Source organism: Coffea eugenioides, chromosome 11 (genome assembly GCF_003713205.1).
Source record: "Coffea eugenioides isolate CCC68of chromosome 11, Ceug_1.0, whole genome shotgun sequence".
Lineage (NCBI taxonomy): Eukaryota > Viridiplantae > Streptophyta > Magnoliopsida > Gentianales > Rubiaceae > Coffea > Coffea eugenioides.
The window spans coordinates 21,145,983-21,168,395 of record NC_040045.1 but is presented as its reverse complement, the minus strand read 5'-3'; the positions used below and the strand labels follow the sequence as shown (position 1 = coordinate 21,168,395).

Genomic DNA, 22,413 nt, shown 5'->3' with positions numbered 1-22,413 from the left:
TTATAAGAATTAACAACCTAAATTTAATTAGTAATCCATCAAATTTCAAGTATAAAATTTTATTTAAGTGTAATTATCTAGTTTATTTATGAATTTTAAGTGCAAAAGTTTATTAAGAATAATATTTGCCATTAAAATGATTTGTGTAATATGTTATTTTTAAGTCAATTTCATAATTTATAGAGTTCAGGGAATAATAAAAATATTATTAAAAGATTCCAAATAAATTTTGTTTTGGAGAATTAAAATACTAATAAACTCTAATATATAATATAAGAACAAAATAAATAACAAATGGTTGGTTGGTCTAGTGGTAATGGTAGTCTACTTCTTTGCATGAGGTCATGTGTTTGAATCTCCATTCTAGCAATGTTTATAACATTTTTTCATAGACCGGGTTCCTTATAAAACCGACCGGTTCAATCAAGTTGATCGGTTCAACCGTCGATCCGTTGAAAAGTCAACGGATTCAATACAGAAACGATCTTATTAAGAACCCGGTCCGGTTTCATGCCCGGTTCACCGGGTTGACCGGTTGAACTGTCGGACCGGATCGGGTTTAATAACTATGCTTTTAGGTCTATATTTCTTCGATTTAGGCAGCATTTTTTTTAATCTTTTTTTTAGGCAACTTATTGCTGCATTGTTTCCGTCCCTGCATCTAATCCAAGAAAAGCTGCAAAAAAATTACACGAATGGGAAATGTATCAACATTCATCAAACCAGCTAGTCAAAAAATTGTAAGAAGACAAATCAATATCAAACGAGGGAAAACGATTCTGGTGAAGTATGCCTGAAAACATAGTATACAACATAGTACTTTATTCTCCGTACAAATTATCCATGTCTATGAAGTTGATAACTAACGGTTGATTTAAACTGACTACAGGCTACATAAGTTAGTGATGTGAAGATGGCAAAGGGGTGTTCGAAAGAAAATGGGAGAAGAGAGAAAGGGATTGGTCAGGTGCGAACATCGGGACTTGGTGACCCGCTCCTCTCACAGTCAGGAAAGTGAGACCACCCTCCACATAGGTCCCCACCCACCCTGCCACTTGCTGCTTGTGGTACCAGGCTCTCCATTCTTCTTTTACCTTCAATCCCATCTCATTGATGCTGTACCTTGTTGATGTTACTGGCACTCTTCCATCTGTATCGCCACTGGATTTCAAGTGTTGTCAGGGCTAAAACTTAGTATTCATGAATCACAAATTGTAAGTATAAACTAAAATTATTGCACTATCAGCAAAGATCTTGACTCCGTTATTGATTCTATTCATACCATTATTAACATGTTTGATGAATCTCGTAGGATCATGAGACCTAAATATTGGACACAGAGTCGCATGTTTGCCTTTAAATGCAGGTTTTGAAATGACATTTAGATACTTATATGGATGAAATTAGGGAGAAGGAAACGAAAGATTCAAGATTTCGTACCTAAAATTGTTGATAAATAATTACTATTATCAACTTAGAGTTTTACAGAATCTACGATATTTACGTATCGTGATACTTCTAACTGGCTAGGGAGTACAACAATCCACATCCCAGTGCTAACTCACAAAGGTAAGACTGATATCAAAGGGATTGGGGCAGGCTAGGGTTTTATTTCTTTTACGATATGAAGAAAAAAGAAAAAAAAAAGATATGACAAACATCCAAATAATATTGTTTTCATACATTGAAAATTATTACGTAAAACAACATTATATACGTGTAAAGGAGTGATTTGGCTGGAGAGATGGTTTCTAAAGGAGTGATTTATGGTCCAAATATTTTAAGACCTAAAGCTATGTGGTTAGACTGAAACCAACCAATATATATTGGAACGCAAAACTGCAATTATGTGGTCCTGGATTTGGTTCATCTTTTTAATTTGGCAAATAGGTAGGTTAGGGTGGAAAAAGAGTTGAGAGTAAGGTAACACACCTGAACACCCAAACACGCAATCCAGTATTTAAAAGCTTCCTAATGATGGGTAATACAGTGTCCGGAGCGTCATTCCACTTTCGAATTATATTGCTGTGATCACAAACACAAAAGACAACAGATGAAACTCCTCTCACAAGCCCCAAAAAGGAACAAAAAGCTTATAAAGAGAAAGGGCAAGATGCAATTTCCGGAATCCTTAAATTTGAAACTTTGTCATTATATTGGTCCCTTAGCATTTAACGTCTCGAATTTCATCTTGAGCATTGACCATGCACTGTGAGTGTAGTTCAGTTTGACTAATCAATTGGTTCTTATGACCAAAATAGACTTATCATACAAGCCATACCTTTCATACACCAAAAAAATATATTAATCTTGTATATACTTATAATATATTACACTAGCATTCTTGGATACATGCCACTTAATTTGAACTTGAATTTGAACTTCATGTTTTGCATATGTGGCACTCTCAGCATATATAACAAATATAACAGATCATAAAAATGTGGAAAAGTTTCTAGTGGTTGAACCAATATGTGGAAAAGCCCCCTATGATAACAAGTCATACATTCCAACCCTCATGATTTGAACTAATATAAAACAGCGAAGGAAATCATCAAAAGTAATGGGAGCAAACGAAATGATACAATTACCCTAATATATATATATATATATATATATATATATATATATAAACAATAAAATGCCCTCTAACAATCATCCTAATTAAGCAAAATTATGAAAAAATCCCCTGTATGGTGGCTAATTGCCACAATCACTCTTAACCTTCTGCTGCCACCCTCCCCTCCATCACCACCCTCCGCTATCTCCTTCCTCCTATCCCTTTCCCCTCTCTCTTCCTCCTATCTCTTCTTCCCTCCCCTTCATTACCACCCCTTCCTCTCCAATTATGGCCCCTTTCTTGCACCCTCTCTCCTCCATGCGAGGAGAGATCTGGTCACAACCCCTTTCCCACACACCTTTCCCTATATCCCACGACCATATTTGGTCACGGGAGAGAGAGAGAGAGAGAGAGAGAGAGAGAAAGTGGTGCTAGGAAGGGGGGTGCAAGGAATGAGAGGGAGGGGAGTATAGGGGTAGGGAGGGAGAAGGAATGGAGAGGAAGAAGAAAGAGAGAGAGGGTGGTGGCGATGCAAGAAGAGGTGGCAGCGAAGGTGGAAAGTAATAGTGGCAAGAGATGGGGGTAGTAGTGGAGGAAGAAATGGATGGTATTTTATTTATTATTTTATGTATAGAAATAAGGTGAGTTATATTTGGAAGTTTTTATTTATTTATTTTTTGTGTAAAAATAATGTAAGTTATATTTGGGAGTTTTTGGAGTGTTTGTAAGATTTTTATTGAGTTCTAAGAGGTATAATAGTTATATAAGCTCAAAATCTGTTTGAAAAAATTATTTTGAGCACAAATACTTGCAAAACAAGTGCGAACATCTCAAATCCATTAATTTCGATGATAACCGTCGCTATTTCATATTAGTTCAAACCATAAGATATTGGAGTGTATGATTTGAAACTAATTATTGTAAGACATTCACAACAAAAGAACATTGTTAAGCACTTGAGTAATCACATAATAGTTGCAAAATGCTAGTTAATGAACTACAATTCTTATCACAAAAATATACAATTTATATCAAAACTAATTATTGTAACATGTATGAAATTTGCATAAAATTCATGTATCCATAATCTTAGCGACACTTAATTAAGAACATAAAGGTGGTTAATCTTCTACATTTTGAATGTCAAGGGTTTCTGTTTAAAGATACAATTACTTTAATCACCTAGTAGGAATGTCAATTTTCTATTTGATGCCAAGTGAACAAAATGTTAAAAAGTTTTTAAATTTGAAAGGTTTCAAGGTAATTGACTACGTGAATGTTAACAAATTTAACCCTTTCTGATTTTAAATGCAAAAATATTGTACACCTAGCAGTTGTTACTTCTTCTTTTTCCCCTGAAAATGATCAATACCAATTTGGTCCTCTGAGTAGGCCAAAGTACTAAGCACTAAGCTTAGTAAATATGCCTTGGGCATTATTCTAGATGAGGAACATTGGTTTCCTTAGTGGCAAGTAAAGCCGCTTGTAAAGTTCATTCGAGCCTTTGCTCGTACTTGTAAATCTTTTGTCAAGTAATACAATCAATTATCGTTTCGAGAAAAAAAAAAAAAGAGTAGGCCAAAGTAAAAAGTAGTCAACTGCTCCAATTCAATCCTCAAAACCAATTCTTCAGAAATTATTTGTTTATTTCAGCTCTACAAATGTTAGACTTAGTTCGTAATCAAATGAGGATGTGTATCTGTATGTTGTTACAACTTGTGTTAAAATCATATTATCGAGAAGAGATCCACATTTATAAGAAATCAACTGGACAACTAGACAAAGATCTTGAGATTATTGAAACTTATATTCAATTTTAGTATTGAGTAGGAAGGGTGCCGTGATCCTTATATAGGTGCTTATTGTTTGCATATTCTCCTTAATATTGTGTGAGACAATGATAGAATGAATCGGTAACTTTAGTATGCAAACTATTCAAAATAAAAGCACAAAGTGTCCAAAATAAGCATGAAACATAAAGAGTCAGAATATTCCTCATTTCAATCAATCCGTTATGCTTTTGTTATATTTTCAAAAACATATTCTGTGAGTTTCTTGCAAGTTTGTTTAGTCGACTGTTGAATTCATGGAGAATTTTTTGTGGTTTAATGCCACGAGATAATTTAAAATATTCATTAACTCAAATTTTGAGCTAAACCATTATTAAACACGCACTAGATCTCAACTATCCATTTAAGTGAAACCTAATCTTCAGAGACAACAAAGACAGATCAAGGGTACCATTAAAATTTGTCACACATTCAACAAAAAGGAAGCTCCTGTTGGGATCTTTCTGAAAATTCCAAGTAAATGCTTGACCTTGAATATTGTCCTCATAAATGCTTTTTTTACGTACCAATGACTTTTGCACAATTATATAAATGATTTATGTGACATAAGAAGTGACCTATGCATGATTTCTATGAGCGAATCAATACTAGTCCACAAACCTGCATGGGGTATAGGGATAGGACAATTTGGTGAGGTTGGCATGCAGGGCCTTCTGAACATCTTCTCTGTTGAGATACGCCTCAACGTAATCTTCGGTACACGGATCGTAGCCCGATGGCAATTTGTGCCAAAGATCCTGAAATCAGATAGATACATATAATCACATTTTGTTTGGTTTAATTTGTGTTCTTGTTTGAATAAAAGAGTATTGGAGGAAGGACTTGATATGAAAGATTTCACCGATGGTTGCGAGTGGTAAAGAGCTGCTTTTTCGAATGTGAAAAATACTCAATTACCTTTTAAAACAGGATTAATTCCACAATACAACCACATAAACTTTTGAGTTATACTGAGTTTGCACTCCCAAATTTTATTTTATATTAGTGTTACTCAGTGTTATCAACTACACCAGCATTGCATCTCAAATTTATGCTTCCGAGTGCTTGGCACTTTAAAGGTGCATTCCAAATTACCATAATCCAACACAGAGCAATGGACGTATATATAGGTACGGTATGCATGTCAACTACAAAACTTTTCTTTTCAATGCTAAAAAATAGTATTAGTATTTCAAAATCTCAGAATAATGAGTCAAAGAATATATCTTTACCTATTTTAATAGAAATAAAGGTTGTTGACTGATTTTGAACATTGTATAAACTTTAGGGTGTAAATGTAAAGTGCTCAATACGAAAGTCCAAGGTGCAAAACTTGAATTGCTACAGTAATAGGGTGGAAAATCGAAGCAGTCCAAAATTATTCTCAATGAATAAAACAAGATAAAACCTGATACCTATGGATACTCGACTCGATGGTTAATTCAATTAGACGATTAATGGGTAATCCATTAGGGTTTTGTTTTGATGAGGAGTTACCAACAGATAACTCAAGAGACTTTGATAAGAGAATCCAAAAAATCCGATACCCGATACCTATACATATGCATATAGACATATACATATGTGTAAATGTATAAGTGTGTGTGTATGTGTGTGTATATCGACAAATTAATACGCCTATAAAACTTGTTTATTCTTTTTAATTTGTATTCAGCTAGCAGACATTTTTATCTTGTAAACTATTATTTGTCATGCTTTCTATACAACTTCTTGCTGAAAAATGTGGGATAGTTGTTTGGATCCCCTATTGAAAGATTGCTAAATTTATCTTTCATAAAATGTTCAATTTTTTCTGGCTCTATCCAAATTTAAGAAAAATTGAACATAGTGTGTTGATCTAACATGACATGTATTTAATTTGATAAAAGCTAATTCTCTTTTTTTTTTTTTTGAATTATTCAGATTAAAGGATACTTAATTGGTAAATCGAACCTGAAATGAGAGAGTTAGATAATAAGAGTTAAACCCATAAGATTACCCGATAGCGTTTGGTAAAAGATTTAGATATGCAGGTTAAGATTTAATAAGAGAGATTTTTAAGGATATAACACCTATTGCCATTCCTAAATATAGACGAAGCCTCACAATAATGGAACAGATTAACTGTGTGAATATTTAGACCCCACGTCTCCCCTAAAGGTCCTTTTGTTTTAGACCATGAATTTTTGCAGGGAGATAATACCAAGAAAAAAAAGAAACAATAGGAGGCTAAAGAGGGCCCAAGAAGCCTCAAGCACAACGGCCAAACCTATCAAACTTTCCTCTAAATCCGAATCTCTAAGTTCATCAAATTCTTCACAAACCTCTAAACGGGCAGGACAGCAGGCCATTACCATAGAAAACTTCACAATTAGCCCAAACCGATTCCAACCAATTCCCATTCCCAATCTAAACAAACCTCGATCCTTTTTAACTGCCTTCAATCTCTCGGGATATATTTACTAGGATTATAAATTAACATGGTTTTAAACTTTCTCCAGCCAAAATCATTTTTGTCAACACTCTTGTTTGTTTTATTTTAAAGGACAAACAATTTGTTTTATTTTAAAAAGACAAACAAATATGATTTTCCCACTTGGTTCGTTACCTGATGAAATTTTCACGGACCAAACTTAATAATTCTTCCTCTTGATGTAGAGTAGGGACTTCATATTTTTAAGCAAATGTTTAACCCTCCCAAATGACTATTCTCAATCTTTTCAAAGTAGAAGTTCAAGTTCAACAAACAAACCCAATTCTTACCACCGTTACTAGTCAAACAAGGCTGTACAAAATGCTTGGTCTTCTTCCATCACAACATATATTCAACCTTAGCATATTCAAGTGTGGTTCCAAATGAATCCCAAGACCATCAAATAAGCAAATTATCAAGCCTCACACTTTCTACAACAAAATAACTGTATCAATAGCAAAATTGGCTTCCATTACCAACAAAGATGAATATTTCAAATAGCTTAAACAGATTCTACAACTACTAGACCAATCATAAACAAAGAACCAACCTAAATTATTAAAAAAATAGGCAGGCTAAAAAATCTTTAGACATTGAGGACAACCACGATAAAGTCCAACAAAACGAGGATGACTGTTATGAAATTTTCTCACTAATTTCATAAAAACAAACATTTTAGTAGTAATTTAATAGTAATACCGGAAGTTACTGTATAAATTCAATTGTCATTGTGCAAACACAATAAACAAAAGTGCACTATATAGTGTAGCAAGAACTAGAGCAAACCACTATACTCTAAGCATAATAATGGGCACGGGTGTAAGTGAATCTAATCAAACTAGATACCCTAATATTCAAACTTGTTTAATTATCTTAACAAGTTTGAAATTTTATTCAAATTTGGCTTGTTTGTTTATCAAAACCAAATTTGAACGAAATTTTTATCGAATTTGGACGTTATCAAACATAAAATAATATTTAAATTTGGCTTGATTAGTTGGCAAACCAAATTCGAATGAGTTCTTACCAAACCAAGTTTCATTTGAATATCAAGTAGTTTGGTTCATTTTTCAACCCTAATAGTGGGTACTGTAGCAAAACAAAAAATTTTATTATAAATACCTCTCAAACAGTACTCTAGACTAGACACAATAATTTTGAACCATTTTAAACTTTCTAGTTGAAAGTTCTCCTTTCCCTCTCTCTAGAAAACTCTTGTATTCAAGAATCTTGATTTGGGTTCAACTTCAAACATTGTAAGCATTCTTGTTCAATTAACTTCATTGGCCTCACATTACAGTGTAAGATCTATAGGATTTGTAGGATTATTGAGGTTCTTGGAGAAATTCAAGATGGCATATTGTTCTATATTTTGAGTCTAACGTACTAGATCTATACTATCTTTATTATAATTTGTTTTGGAAAATATAATGATTCACTATGGATCACAATGGATATTGTATCGTAGGGAAGGGAATTACTACAAATCAATTTGTTCAAGTCTTTCCCTTATATTGCTTCATACAGGATTAGGGACTTGAGAAACTAAACAAATAGATAAGAGATAAAGGGAAGAAAGTGGCAGATGGACTATCTCTGGGAAAGGAAGCCTAGGCGGTTAAAGCAGTAATGTCAAAAATAGTAAACAAAACTATAAATAAATAACAGAATATAAAGGCGGCTTAGCCGACCAAAGATAGATAAAATAAGATTGAAAATTTATTGAATAAGAATACTTACATTGTTTGTAACTTGAATCCAAGTCAAGATTCTTGAATACAAGAGTTTTCTAGAGAGAGAGAGAGAACAATTTTTAATTAGAAAGTTTAGAATGGCTTAAAATCGGTGCGTCTAGTCTAGAGAGTTTGTGTGGTATTTATAGCAAAAATTTTCGTTTTACTACAGCACCCGCAACAGTGTTCGGTGCATTTTTGTTTGCTGCATTTGCATAGTAACTACCAAATTTGTACTGTAACTTCCAGTATTGCTATTACATTACTATTACAATGTTTGTTTTTATGAAATTTGTGAGAAATTCTATAACTGTCATCCTCATTTTGTTGGACTTCGTCATAGCTGTCCTTAGAGTTCGAAGATTCTTCTGCTTGCCTATTCTTTGATGATTCAGATTGGTCCTTCATTTGTGATTGGTCTAGATTTTACAGCACCTTTTCAATTGTTTGATATATTCATCTTTATTGGTAATTGTTACCAATTTTGTTGCTGATGAGGTTTTTAATTGCAGAATTTGTAAGACATGAAGATTTGCTTGTTTTGATGGTGTTTGGATTCCTTTAGGACCTTGCTTGAATATGCTAAGGTTGAATATAAGTTGTGATGAAGGAGGACTGCTATTTTGTATAGCCTTGTCTAACTAGTAACAATAGTAAGGACTGGGTTTATTTGACGAACTTAAACTTTCTAGAAGGATCAAGCTATTAAAATGATTGAGAAATAGTGTAGCAAAACTGGGATCTAGCTGTTTGGGGATTATACTTTTGTTTAAAAATTTGAAATTCCTGCTCTACATTGGGAGGAAGGATTTTTGGTTTTGGTTCATGCGAATTTCACTAGGTAACAAACTAGGCGGGAAAATCATATATGTTTGTCTTTATGAAATAAAACAAATAAGACTACAGGAAACTAGGTAAGCTATCCAGGAAGCTTTCTATAGCTTTTTAACCAAAACAGAGCAACACATCCACTTTTTTTATTGGTTTGAAATTTGGGCACAAGAAAATGAGATTGATAATTGCTTGTTCTTCTCTATAACCTTTGTTTCAAAGAAATGACAAACCTCAGATGGGGAAGTACAAGCAGAATTTCCTCCATCAAAGCCTATAACAATTAGACGGATAAGGGACTTGGGAAAGCTGAATGAACAGATAAGAGATGAAAAGAAAAGTATCGTAGATGGGCTATCTCTGGGAAAGGGGCTTAAACGGTTGAACCAACCATATCAGCAAGTAATATAACTGAAAAATAGATAGAGAAATGTAAAAGGCAGGTTAGCCAACGATAGACAAAATAAGAAAGGAGTTCATTGAATTCTTACTAAGTTTGTAGCTTGAATCCAAACTTGAAACTTCTTGATTACAAAATTTGAAAGAAAGAGAGAGAGGAGAGAATTCTTCAGGTTTAGAGAGAGACATAGTTGAAGAATTGGTGTATAATTGTTTAGAAGCCTAAATCTCTTATTAAAAATTTGAAATCTTTATTTTAGATTTGAAGGGAGGATTTCAAGGTTTGGTCCATAAGCATTCCACTAGGTAATGAACGAGGCTAGAAAGTCTTTTTTCTTTCTTTGTCTTTTTGAAGTAGAATAAGAATGTTGGTTTATATGACTCTGGAATTAAGCTATTTTGTAGTCTCAATAGATGTAACCTATGGGATTAAAACGGGTTGAGAAGGAACGAAACTGATTAAGGTTGGCTCCCCAGTCAACAGGTTTGATGATTTTTAAAATTTAAGCATACGAATGGGTTTTGTACTCTTCATTGTTTTTTTCCTTCTTCCTTGTGAATGGTCTGAAGGAGACTGACTAAGAGTCTTCCAACATTTGTTTATAGTATTCCTGTATTTTGATTAGATATAAAAGAATAAAATTACAGTGTAGAGGTAGTATTGTATTGGTTAAGGAATTGGAATTATTATACCAAAAACCAGGTTTCGTTTGTGTAATTGTCATATCAGCAAAGGTTTTGATGCATTGGTTAGGTAGGGGTTTAGACGAAAAAATGGTTGAGCCATGGCTATTTGTTTAGTTGGTTAGGTTACAATAGTTTTTTGTTTGGATGATTGGATAGTTCCTGCCTTGATATGGGTCGATGTTCCCCATGTAAGATAACCCACCATTTCAGCCCATTGTTTAATCTCAGTTTCTTCTACTACATCAAACCAAACATCTAAACAAATTAAAGCTATTGTAACTCAATCATCTATACAAACAGCCATAACTCAATCATTGCCTTCATCTAAATCCCTACCTAGTCACTACATCAAAACCTCAACTTACTTGACAGTTACTGAACTTGACATAATAATCCCCATTCATTAGCGAACACAATACTGCCTCCAAATTTCAATTTTATTCCTTTATCTATAATCAGAACATAGGAATACTACAAAAGAGTGTTGGAAGACTCTATCAGTTTCCTTTAGACCATTCACAAGGAAGAAGGAAAAAACAATGAAGAGTAGTACATTACCTATTCACGTGCTCAAATTTTGAAAATCATTAAACTTGCTGATCGGGAACCAACCTTAACTAGTTTCGCTCCTTCTCAACCCTCTTTAATCTTGCAGATTACACCTATTGGGACTACAAGCAGCCTTGTTCCAAATGTTTTTCATTCCAGAACTACATGAACTAACATTCAATCTTATTCTATTTCAAAAAGACAAACAAATATGATTTTTCAACCTATTTCGTTACCTGGTGGAATACGAATGGACTAAAACTTAAAATCCTCCCTCTCTAGATGTAAAAAAAAGAATTTCAAATTTTTAACGAAATATTTAGTTCGTCAAACTATTATATACCAATCTCTTTACACTACTTCTCAACCTTTTCCCTAGCTTGGGTCTCTGTAATGACCCTAGATATTTTCACTAGATATTTCTGAACAGAAATGTATCTGCCACGCTTTCCTTTTCAGGTAGTTAGTTAGCATTTCAGATAGTTAGTTAGTCAGCTAGCTGTTAAAAGGCATGCATGCTCATTCTGTTAAGAGATTGGTTAGTCGCAGAAGGATCTAGAGGGAGCATTCTGTATAAATAAAGCCTAAGGGGACGTAAAGACCACGCTATCAGATACAACCAATTCAGTTTCCTTCCTTGTTGCACTATCTTTTCCTCTCTTCCCTCTCACACTTCTCCTCCTTCCCTACTTTCTCTCTGCTACACTCCTCTACCTCCTTAGCTTATTCAGATCCCAACTAGTAGTACCATTACAGTCTCCCAGTGAAAATTTCAGTTTGTCAAATAACAACTTTTACTACCACTACTGGTCAAACTGGCCTACACACAGCGGTGGTTGACCTTTACAACGGACTATATCCAACCACAACATTCAGCCATGGCTCCAGAGGAACCCAAGAGCCATCAACCAGTCGACTAGAAGGTCACACAAACTCTAGCAGCTGTGAAATTGGTATCAGTCACTAACAAAGACGAATATGTCAAACAATTAAAACAAATTCTACAACAATTGGACCAATCAAAATCAAGATACTAGCCAAAATCATCAAGGAAAATAAACGGAAGAATCGTCAAGACTTTGAAAATAGTTTTGACGTATGGACTCCAATATAACGACAATGACTGTTATGGAATTTATTCACAAAATTCCATAAAATCAATATAAAATTATATTATGTAATAGAAATAATGAAAAATACTGTAGAAATCTGGTAGTTACCGTGCAAACATAGTAGACAAAATGCACTTTACACCGTAGCAAAACACGGTGCACTGTGCACTATAGCGGATACTATGACAAAATGAAAAATTTTATTATAAATACCCATCAAACTCATCATTCTAAACACACCAATTCTTTAGCTAAATCACTCTCTAAAACTAAAGAATTCTCTCCTATCTCTCTAAAATTTTGTAATCAAGAAACTTCAAAATTGGATTCAACCTGCAAACTTCGTAAGATTTCAATAAACTCCTTTTTTCTTATTCTGTCTACGGTTGGCTGAGTTCCATTTTACATTTTTAAGCAAAATTGTTCGAAAAGCTTAGTTTAATTTTCCAACAATTAGACTTTCTTTCTTTGCAAATATTGAAGCTTAAGCACAGAAATATAAAGGTGCAAGCAAATACTTACATGTTGAGTGAAAAATCGAGGTGCCACGATGAGTTTTTGAGCAGCCTTGTTCAAGGAACTGAGGCAAACGGGAGCATAGATGTTGTAAATGTCTATGCCTGAATAAGCTTCTAAAAAACCTCTAATATGCATAGTACATTGACTGGTCGAAATGTTGCTTTTGAAATCACAATCTTTGTATATGTTCCGGTGGAGTTGGTCGGAGATAATTGCATGAGTCCAAGCATAATCGATTAAACCTGGTTGATCAGTTGGGTCATTGATTACTGCATTTCCCATCTGTTCGTCATCAACGAAAGTCACATTATTTTATTTTATCAAAGTCTATTTAGGGTAATTCAGTTGAAAGTTAAGAAAATGCTTAGAGAAAAAGTTAGAAAATCATGTAACTATTGCCATTGGCGGAGGTTGAGGAATGGGGGCAGCCACCTATGTTTGCAAAATAAACAAGATTGTATGTATAGATGCTAACATTGTATGCTCCACGAAGTTTATTAAATTATTGCACTATTCTCCCCAAATTGTTTAGTAACATTTTTTAACAATTTGATGTAAACCAATGTAGTACATATCTAATTGATTAATTTAAGTAGAAATATGACATTAATGTTGGACAAAAAGATTATAATGTCGCCAACTAATATGGAAATGAAGAGAGTACATTTTGTATACCAGTATTCCCTTCAGATTAATTGAATATCCTTTCTTAGCTCCTTTATTCTTTTCATGAATAAGATTGGCGAGCTGAGGAACATAGTGACCTGTGACACGTAGAGGATATATATTAGTTATGGAGCATTGAAACAAAACAAAAACTTCAAGTACAAAATCCATTTACAATTTTTCCTACTACAGGACATCAAATTATTTCCGATTGGCATTGAGACTAAATTGGCTTAAAATGAAGCAAAAACTTCAAATGCAAGTCTCCATTTTAAATATCTACCTTTTAGAGGAAAACAATTATCCCTCGCTGGCCATTAAACAAAATTGACTTAAATGTAAAGCATGCCAAGTAAAGTGCATTGGCATCAAACTATCAGTATTCAGTTCCAAAGACCGTTCATATTAAGCCTTTGTATCAATCACGAAGAAGCAACAATGGAAAAAAGAAGCAGCAGAGGGAGCAAGGAGCTATATATGATCAATTGGCAGAGTCCATAGGCTGATTGGATTAAACTGAATGTAGACGAAGTCTTGGCCAAAAATTCAAGAGTAGCAGTCTGTAGTAGGAGTAATTAGAGATGTCTTAGGAGTTTGAAGGGGCTGACTGGAGGGGAGTATTAAGGGACCTAGGTCGTTTGCGGTTGCAGTACAATTGCAGAATATGGTTAAAACTTTCAATAGCCGAGGTCAGCTCACTGAGATCAGCCCAAGGTCAGCTCGGCCGATCTCGACCATTGAAAGTTCTCTGCGTCTGCGGTTGCCAGATCTGGATCCAGCATTAAGTAATCCTGGCCATTGAAAGTTCTCTGAGTCTCTGGTTGCCAGATCCGGATACAGCAATAAGTTGGGCACTGCCAAGAACCATTGTGGCAGAATTCTGGGCCATGATATGTGAATTAAAATTAGTGTTAACGATGGGGTTTAGAAAAGTAGCAGTTAAGTCTGACACAAAGGAATCGACTTAGTTGAAAAGACCAGGGTAGAAAGCCCCCATTTCAAATTGAATACGATTGTAAGAAGCTGGATATATAGCTCGGAACTGGGAATGCAAATTTTGTGCACTGCATGAGAGAGGGGAACATAGTAGCTGACCACTTGGCCAAAGAGAGACTTGAGAAGTCACCTAGACTTGTAATTTACTCAGAGCCTCCGTGGTCCCTTCAATCAATTTTAAGTGCTCATTTAGTGGGATGGACCTCACACGTTCCATTTCGTACAATTTGGGGATAAATTAGCAATTCATCTCCAAATTACACCAATTGTATATGATTTAGACCAGATAATAACGAACTAATTCTACTAGAGTTACGCGTGAATATAACCTGTTTACACCCAAATCCAATTTATCTTTACACTCTTTTGGACACCTAAAATGATTTACACGAAAATTTCACTCATTTACACCAGGAACAAATTTATGCAAAATTGTACGAGATACAACTTGTGAGGCTCCTAATCATGCCACTTATCTGTTAATTTCCTTATAAATGGCCTTCCAAAGTACCAAAAAAGAAATCTCAACTCGATAATAGGCAAATGGGTTTATTTTTCCCTTTATAAGCCAAACTATTACCATGCTACAAATGTAGTCTATATTGCTTCTTTTGTGGTTCAACAAGGCAAACATTATTTACATTTTTCATATGCAAATTTATATTTCAATTTAGTTCTGGGTCTAATTATATCAAAATGGTCAGCGCAAAGGTTAAAGTGTATCATATAAACAAAAGCGAAATGATAAATAAGAGTGCAATGTTGAATATTAGTCCTAACTATTCTTTAACTGTCTAAATTAGTTTGCGTAAGATCATACCAGCATAGCTCTCTCCGGCAATGTAGAAATCGTGAAGCCTAAAGTTGGGGAATCTTTTGAACCATCCGATCAGAAATGCATGAGAATCTTCAGCTGTAATTGAGTCACCGAGCTTCTCTGTGTCCCCTGACTTGTTTGAATATGAAAAGCCCACCCCCACAGGTGCTTCCAGAAAGAGAATATTTGCAACTACACGATTGAATGTAACAGATAACATCAGCAGAGAGTGAATACATAACGAAGTTAAATGCACTATCTCATATTCGTTTGGTTACTTCTCATTACTTTAAATCACAAATTGAAAGGTAAACGTCCAAAACCTAATTGAAATTCGAATTTAATTTGCACACACACACATAAACTATAATCTTTGCATAGGCTTTTTTTTTTTTTTTGTTGCAAAAATGGGGTTTTTTTTTAAATGTGCTTTTCAATTATCATTTTATCTCATATATATCACATTCCAAAAATGCTATAGTATTATTTTTGTAATCGTACTCTTGAGAAACAAAAATTGCACTGAGTTTCTGAATCTTATTCATCAGGTTAACTAGATTTCTACTTATTTAATAACCAAAGAAGCTACGCATCGTATCATCAGTACACGCCAAACATAGGGAATAGTTAATGATACAGAATAATTTAAAAATTTTTGAGTTATTCTACATGGTAGGCACAAGATAAAAAGTGAAGTAAACGTCACTTTTCCGCTAAAGTACTTTTGTTTTTTTCTTTGATGAAAGTGAACACAATTCAAAAGTGCAAGTGGTAATTTTACAGTTCCACCATTTATTTTGTTTGCTTTATCCTAGGGACACAGATTTAAGGGGAAAAAATTATTTACCTTGGCTTGACTATTTTTTGGCTTAAATTACTTTTAATCCCCGAAGGAATTTTGTAATTTTAATTTGCACCTAGGTGATTTATGTAATTGTGTACGGAAATCATGGTATAAATCATACAATAAAAATCACATTAGAGAAGGAGAAAAATTTTGAGACACCAAACAAGATATATGCGCTAATGAATTAATCTTGATTAGCTTTTTTTATTATATTTGTAATAATAAAACATTTGAGTTACAAAGTCAATATTAAGAAATTTGAAATATTAGGAGTGAAACCTGCATGCTGCTTGACTTTTTTTTTATCAAGATATTACTCAATTTTTCTTTTTATTTTTGTACAAGGTATTGATTTTTTTTTTTTTTTGGGTCGAAAATGACAGGAACGACAACCGGACAAGTGGAATAATAACCACCGAACAATGGGAAAACTAACAATAGCCACACTACAATTCCCAGCTAGGAGATTCAGAATGTAGACATCCTATTTCTCATGTACCAACCTTGGTATTTTTACAACTAGATCAATGCCTATTGTTAGTATAAATCGATTTTTGAAAAAAAAAAAATTCTAGCAGAGGACGGATGGAATTTGCTAAATGGGAAGGGAGGAAAGGAAGACTTGAACCCAAAATTTCTAAATATTAAAACCTCAACATTATCAACTGATTCAATATTTAAAAATTGTACTCACTGTAATTAGACATGTCAATAGATCGAATCTTTTTTAAATCTAACCCATGCCCAATATACTTGGGTAGGGTTGGCTTTAATTTCTTAAGCCCAAACCTTAATCAGACTTAGATTCTATTAGAGAGTCATAGGTTTAGATAGGGTTTAAATTCCTATGATATAAATATATATATATATATCAGTAAATTTATAAACTAATCTAATATTATATGGCCCCTGGATTATGGATACAATAAGAATTCATAACTGTTAGGTTATAGGATATGCTCTTAAACTAAGAAAACACCACCTACATAGAATTAGTTGATAATAGCTTTTTCTTTAAGTTTAAAATATTGCATTCAACTTCTTAAATGTTAATTTTATTATTTGAAAACAAAAATTGGATGCCATTTATGTTATTTTTAACCTCTACATATTTTTAAAATATTTTAATTTTAGTTCTTCAATGTATGTTTAGAAAAATAGCTATGGGTACCTATTAGATACCCAAACCCATAAGGGTCAAAACCGGGGTTTATTTTTTCAAAACCATAAAGGTCCAAGTCTAGATCCAAATTTAGGTTTGACTAAATTTGACGGGTTTGAATTTGGATCAAAGAGATCCAACTCAAACTCTACCAATTAACATGTCTAACTGTAATTTTAAGAAATTACAAGTAAAACCTCTATAAATTAATACCCTTGGGACCATACAAATTCTATTAATTTAAAGAGGTATTAGATAATTGATAAATTAATAATTTATTAATTTATTAAGTGTAGTTATAATTCTATCTAAGGAATATAAGCCAATGCATATCTACTTGATGCGTAAGTATAATTTATTTTATTAATATCTTCAATTATGAAATAATTGACATCATTTTTCTATAATCAAGATGTCAAAATGATTTAGGAATACTAAATGATAGATATCAAAAAGATAGATATCCATATGCATGTGTGATGCTTTCTACTATACTCATTCTTTACACATTTGTGATTAGTCATATTTGATTTCGACATGATTCAATTAGATTTAAGTTTTTAAAAAAATAGACTCATATTTTAGAAAAATATAATTTTAGTGAATTATTAATTTATGATATAAATGGAACTAAAGAACTATATAAGGTTTCGAAAAAATTATTATCTTATTATTTTATCGAAAATAGACTCATATTTTAGAAAAATATGATATGTAATTTTAGTGAATTATTAATTTATGATATAAATGGAACTAAAGGACTATATAAGGTTTCCAAAAAAATTATTATCTTATTATTTTATCGAAATTATTAATTTAACTCGTTAGCCCAAGTTGGGATTAAAAAATTATTATTTAATAGAGGTTATTAATTTATCAATTATTATTTTATGGGGGTTTTATTGCATAGAGAACCACATTAAGCGTTTCAAATGAGGGCAAAAAAATAAAATCGTTATGATCTAATATATAAAGCTACCATTCGGCTCATGAGAGTAAGAATGAAATGAAAAATGAGATAAATCCAAGGAATTTGTTACCCTTATTCCAAGAGTATTTGTTGTAAATAAGCTGTCCCTTGTTCCGGACAAGAAAGGGACCAAGTTCTTGCATAGCACCATAAGCAACAGAAGAGCATCCTGGTCCTGAGGAACATAATATAGTAGCAAACAACATAAGGAATTAATATGCAAACTAAAGTATCAAATATTGGCTAACAGATTAATAAATTGTTTGGGATCCAATAGGTTTTTTTAATTCTTTATTCTGTACTAATATATATATATATATATATATATATATATATATAATTTAGGCAAACTACAGTAAACCAGCAGTAACCATGAGTTATCTTTGCCATTTTTATTGTTCTACTTTATGCCCAATATGTTATCCTATTTCTAATTGCAAACATATAAAAAAGCCATCCCGCCACATGTTTAAATTCGACAAATTTCCCCTCATTTTGATATACTAGTGTCTCCATAATTTTATTACCCTAGTAAATCAATGCAATAAAGATAATTGTACCCAATATAATATTGAAAGATAAAATTTATATATATATATATATATATATATATATATTGTATCGTTTCGGTTGCATTCTTCGTCTTCCTTGTTGATTTCTTGTCTTCTTACTTTTTCGTTTTACTTTACCTTCTCCTTTCTCTTCTCTTTTTTTCCTCCCCTCATTCGCTTTGTGTCCTGTGTGTCCTGTAAAGGACCATTAGTTGGCCCCGGGGGTCCAATAAGTTGTCCCCTAGTGAAACACTCTGCAGTCAAAACAAAAGTAGAGAAAAACAAAAGCACAAAGAAAATGGGGAAGTGTCCAAGTCTTAGGCCCCATTACATTACAAAAAAGGGGACATTCCAGCTAATATGGGGTTGGCAATCATCATTCCTACTACTTTTCAACACCACTAACACAATGAAGTGAATTATTTTATTTCACAGATTTACTATAATTTCATGTTATAATTTACTCAAGTCATAACTACTGGTGCTAGCCCAATGGTCAGGGAGGGATTTAAGGGTCTTTTTCACTATCAGATTTAGAGATATGCTCGAGGTAGGGATGGAAGGATATTAAAATGAAAAAGGAAGACATTACTCAAGTCATACAACGATAGTTTATGGAGCAAAATTCTTATCATAATACTTTCTCAAATTTGTAAAGGATATTCTTTCTTCCTTTGCCAACACATTCATATTATATATATATATATATATATATATATATATATATTATATCATTCATTGGATTAAAGAAGAGGAAGATGAGAAGGAAAGCTAAAAGCCATGCCGGACACAAACAAATTCTAAATCTGTGCACTCTTCAGCAGCTTTTGTGCCTATGCCCATGATGCCTATGATAACCATTTGATCAATTCCAAGAAGTACACATGCTGCTGGATTTTTAATATTTTTTCCTATGACGCATTAGTTGTTTGATTTGGTTCATTTCCCCATGAAGAAGATTGACCTGTATGAGTTAAAAAACATATATGCATGAAGTATAAAAGTATATCGTAATGGCATTTAAGGATGATTTGGTTCATAGAATTTTGATGGCATCCGTCGGATTACTACTTTTATGTTTTTTGTTAACATGGAAATTTTTTTGATATAGAATTATTGATCCCAACTAAAAGTCAAGGACTTTAAGTCTTGGTGGGATGAGAAGTTAATGATTCAAACCTTATCTCCCATTAATAAGTCATTATATGTAATTTCTTCTAAATCCATATGAATGTATAGTGCACCCATCTGATTTGATAATAGTTCAATCCTTGTCGGTTTCTCTAGACCCCGTTGGGTCTCTACCCCCTAAAATAGGCTAAAGTAGGAGTATGTTAGATTACCGGTTGCCATCTAATAAAAAAAACTAAGAGTCAAGGACTTTGAAGATGTGAATAGTTTAGTTATGAAATTGATTTATGAAAGGGGCTATTTTTCTATATTGAGATATTAATACCCTTAATCTCACTTAGCCTCAATTCATCATTAAGTGCTATAATATACTAAACCTTTTCTCTCATATTAAAGACAGAAAAGAAAAGAAATGTTGCTGCAGATTTTTGTTCATCTTCAGCCCAATCCAAATCTTTGATGCTGGAGATAAGATTAAATTTTGCCGAATTTCAGAATAAGTTATTGAAGAAGTTCTGATCGCTATAGGAATAACAAAGAAAATCAACCTTTTATTCATGCCCTACTCTTGGACCTTTAAATCAAGGAAATAGTTAAAAATAAGCAAGAAATTAATTTAAATGGTATGGAGAACCAGGATATGTGTTTTGCAACCAAGAGTATAAAACTATTGGGGTCAAGTTTTCTTGCTACATCAGATGTTTAGTAATTAGAAAAGTATAAATTGAATTTATGATATTATGGCTAATAGCGTCTACTTAATAATAATGCATGAATTTAAAATGAAGGGTGTAAACTTAGACCCTCCATTTTAACTCATTTAAGTCTCAAGTGCACAGAGCCACACACATCAATGTTGAGATTACTTATTAGATTATCATATACACTCTCCCCAAAAAGAAAAGGAAAAATTTCAAAAGTAGTAGAGAAAATGGCACATATGACAAGCCATTTCTCCTAGGTGAAAGCAGTAGAATTCTACCAAACAGGATTTTTTTGTCAGTAACAAGATAACAAATTATTAGACAGACATTAAAAAAAGGGAAAAAAGAAGAACTATTAGAAATTCAGAACTTTTGACATTGTACTTTGTAGATAAGAAAAGAAGAGTAACAGAATTATGTCATAAAGCTCCATATAAAATAACAAAAATTGCTGGTCACAAAATCCTCCATTTTTTGTTTTAATTGACAAACCCCGTTCACGAGTGGCAAACACCGGTCACGAGAGGAATGTTAGCCCAAATTTCGTTTTTTTAAAAAAAAAAACGGAGGAAAACATAAGCCTTGCCTCCAAAACTGCAAGATTTGCTTGGCTTTTTACATTTCCTGAAAGTCTCGAACTCCACCATAAAGGAACAAAAGTTTGTAAAAGCAACTAGTATATTTTACAAAAAGAGAGGTTGTAACGATAAACAGTATTAGCCCAAAAGGTTAAAATTTTCAAGTGCTAATGCTTCTCTTCTTCTTTATTGACTCTAACCACATACATACAAGATACTACACCTAACCACCACCACCACCCTCCCCCAGTCTTCTTCACCAACCACCACCCTCTTCCCCCATCTTCCATCCGCTTTCTGACCGCCACCATCACTACCCAAAAAGATGCAAGAAAAGCACACAAGACGAAAGAGCATACAAGAATGTCTAGAAAAGAACAAGGAAAGTTGACAAAATACTAACCTCCATTTAGCCAAAGAACTAGAGGCCTATGAGAAACATCATTTTGGGCTTCAAAAAACCAGTAAAAAAGTGCCTTCTCATCGTTTGGCCGGAGTTTGATGTAACCAGCAAAGTGCTGGAAACCAAACTGCTCAAGTGGTTGCCCTGGCAAGTATACAACTTTGTCAGCTTCTCTTTCTCTTTGGGACTTATCTGCTCCCACAGTCTCCGGTAACACATGTACCAATGCCACGCAGCTAAACAACAAAGTGTACCAAAAAACAGCCATTGAACGAAGTTCAAGAGAAGCCGATGGGTAAATTTTATTTACTATCGCCTAAAGCTACTTGAGAAGCAGGAAGCTGGAAGTGAGTGTCGATGAACAGAGTGCTTTCTGGCTTTTTATGGTCCTGAAAGGCGTTGGGGGAACCAGATCACGTGAGAAGTGTAACTTTTTCTATATATCATAGGTGATGTGTTATACATTTTCCCCTATATTAGCATACAAATCGTATAAACTCGAAAATAATTCTTTTCAACGTTCTACTTATGTTATGCTAGAGGATATTAATATTCTTGAGTAAATTTATTTGCGCCCAATTGAAATTGGACTAACTCCATTTTGTACTCCTAAACTTGTACCACTTTTCTAAATTTTAGACTTTTTGCACCATAGACTTTTAATATTGTACACCTTTAAGTCCAATCAAAGGCAACATTAGCAAAATTAATGGCATGAGAACCCTATAAATCAATTATAATTTTCCGAAAATTGTCAAAAGAAGTTAAGGAGTTGCAACTAGAACATAACAATATATTATCATTAATTTGCACCATTTTTATTTCATTAATTTTACCTATATTATTAGATTAGGACCATACAAATTAATGACAATGTGTTCAAAGTTGTCAAAAGC

The 22,413-nt window shown here is 33.3% G+C and overlaps 1 protein-coding gene across 3 annotated transcripts; it reads right to left on the bottom strand.

Annotated features, from left to right (window-relative positions):
- Positions 1 to 736: 736 nt before the first annotated feature.
- LOC113754073 (serine carboxypeptidase-like 35) lies at positions 737 to 22,029 on the bottom strand. 3 transcript variants are annotated; one of them, XM_027298400.1, is made up of 9 exons: positions 21,518 to 22,026; positions 18,840 to 18,896; positions 18,221 to 18,325; positions 15,175 to 15,363; positions 13,368 to 13,456; positions 12,696 to 12,974; positions 5,011 to 5,147; positions 1,933 to 2,025; positions 737 to 1,161 (listed from the first exon to the last, which is right to left on the bottom strand). In XM_027298400.1, the coding sequence occupies exons 1-9, from the start codon at positions 21,783 to 21,785 to the stop codon at positions 900 to 902; spliced, it is 1,479 nt and encodes a 492-aa protein (XP_027154201.1). In that variant the 5' UTR covers positions 21,786 to 22,026; the 3' UTR covers positions 737 to 899. The 3 variants fall into 3 exon arrangements, with proteins under 3 accessions (XP_027154201.1, XP_027154204.1, XP_027154203.1); XM_027298403.1 differs by lacking the exon at positions 1,933 to 2,025 and having other exon boundaries at positions 21,518 to 22,029; XM_027298402.1 differs by lacking the exon at positions 18,840 to 18,896 and having other exon boundaries at positions 21,518 to 22,024.
- Between the last annotated feature and the right edge of the window lie 384 nt (positions 22,030 to 22,413).

Excerpts from the sequence above, each read along its gene's own strand:
- LOC113754073 (XM_027298400.1), bottom strand. The coding sequence starts at position 21,785 with ATGGCTGTTTTTTGGTACACTTTGTTGTTTAGCTGCGTGGCATTGGTA. Across the intron at positions 15,364-18,220 it reads CAAATACTCTTGGAATAAGG|TTGCAAATATTCTCTTTCTG; the intron begins GTAACAAATTCC and ends TCAATCGTGTAG. Across the intron at positions 13,457-15,174 it reads TGCCGGAGAGAGCTATGCTG|GTCACTATGTTCCTCAGCTC; the intron begins GTATGATCTTAC and ends TACGTGTCACAG.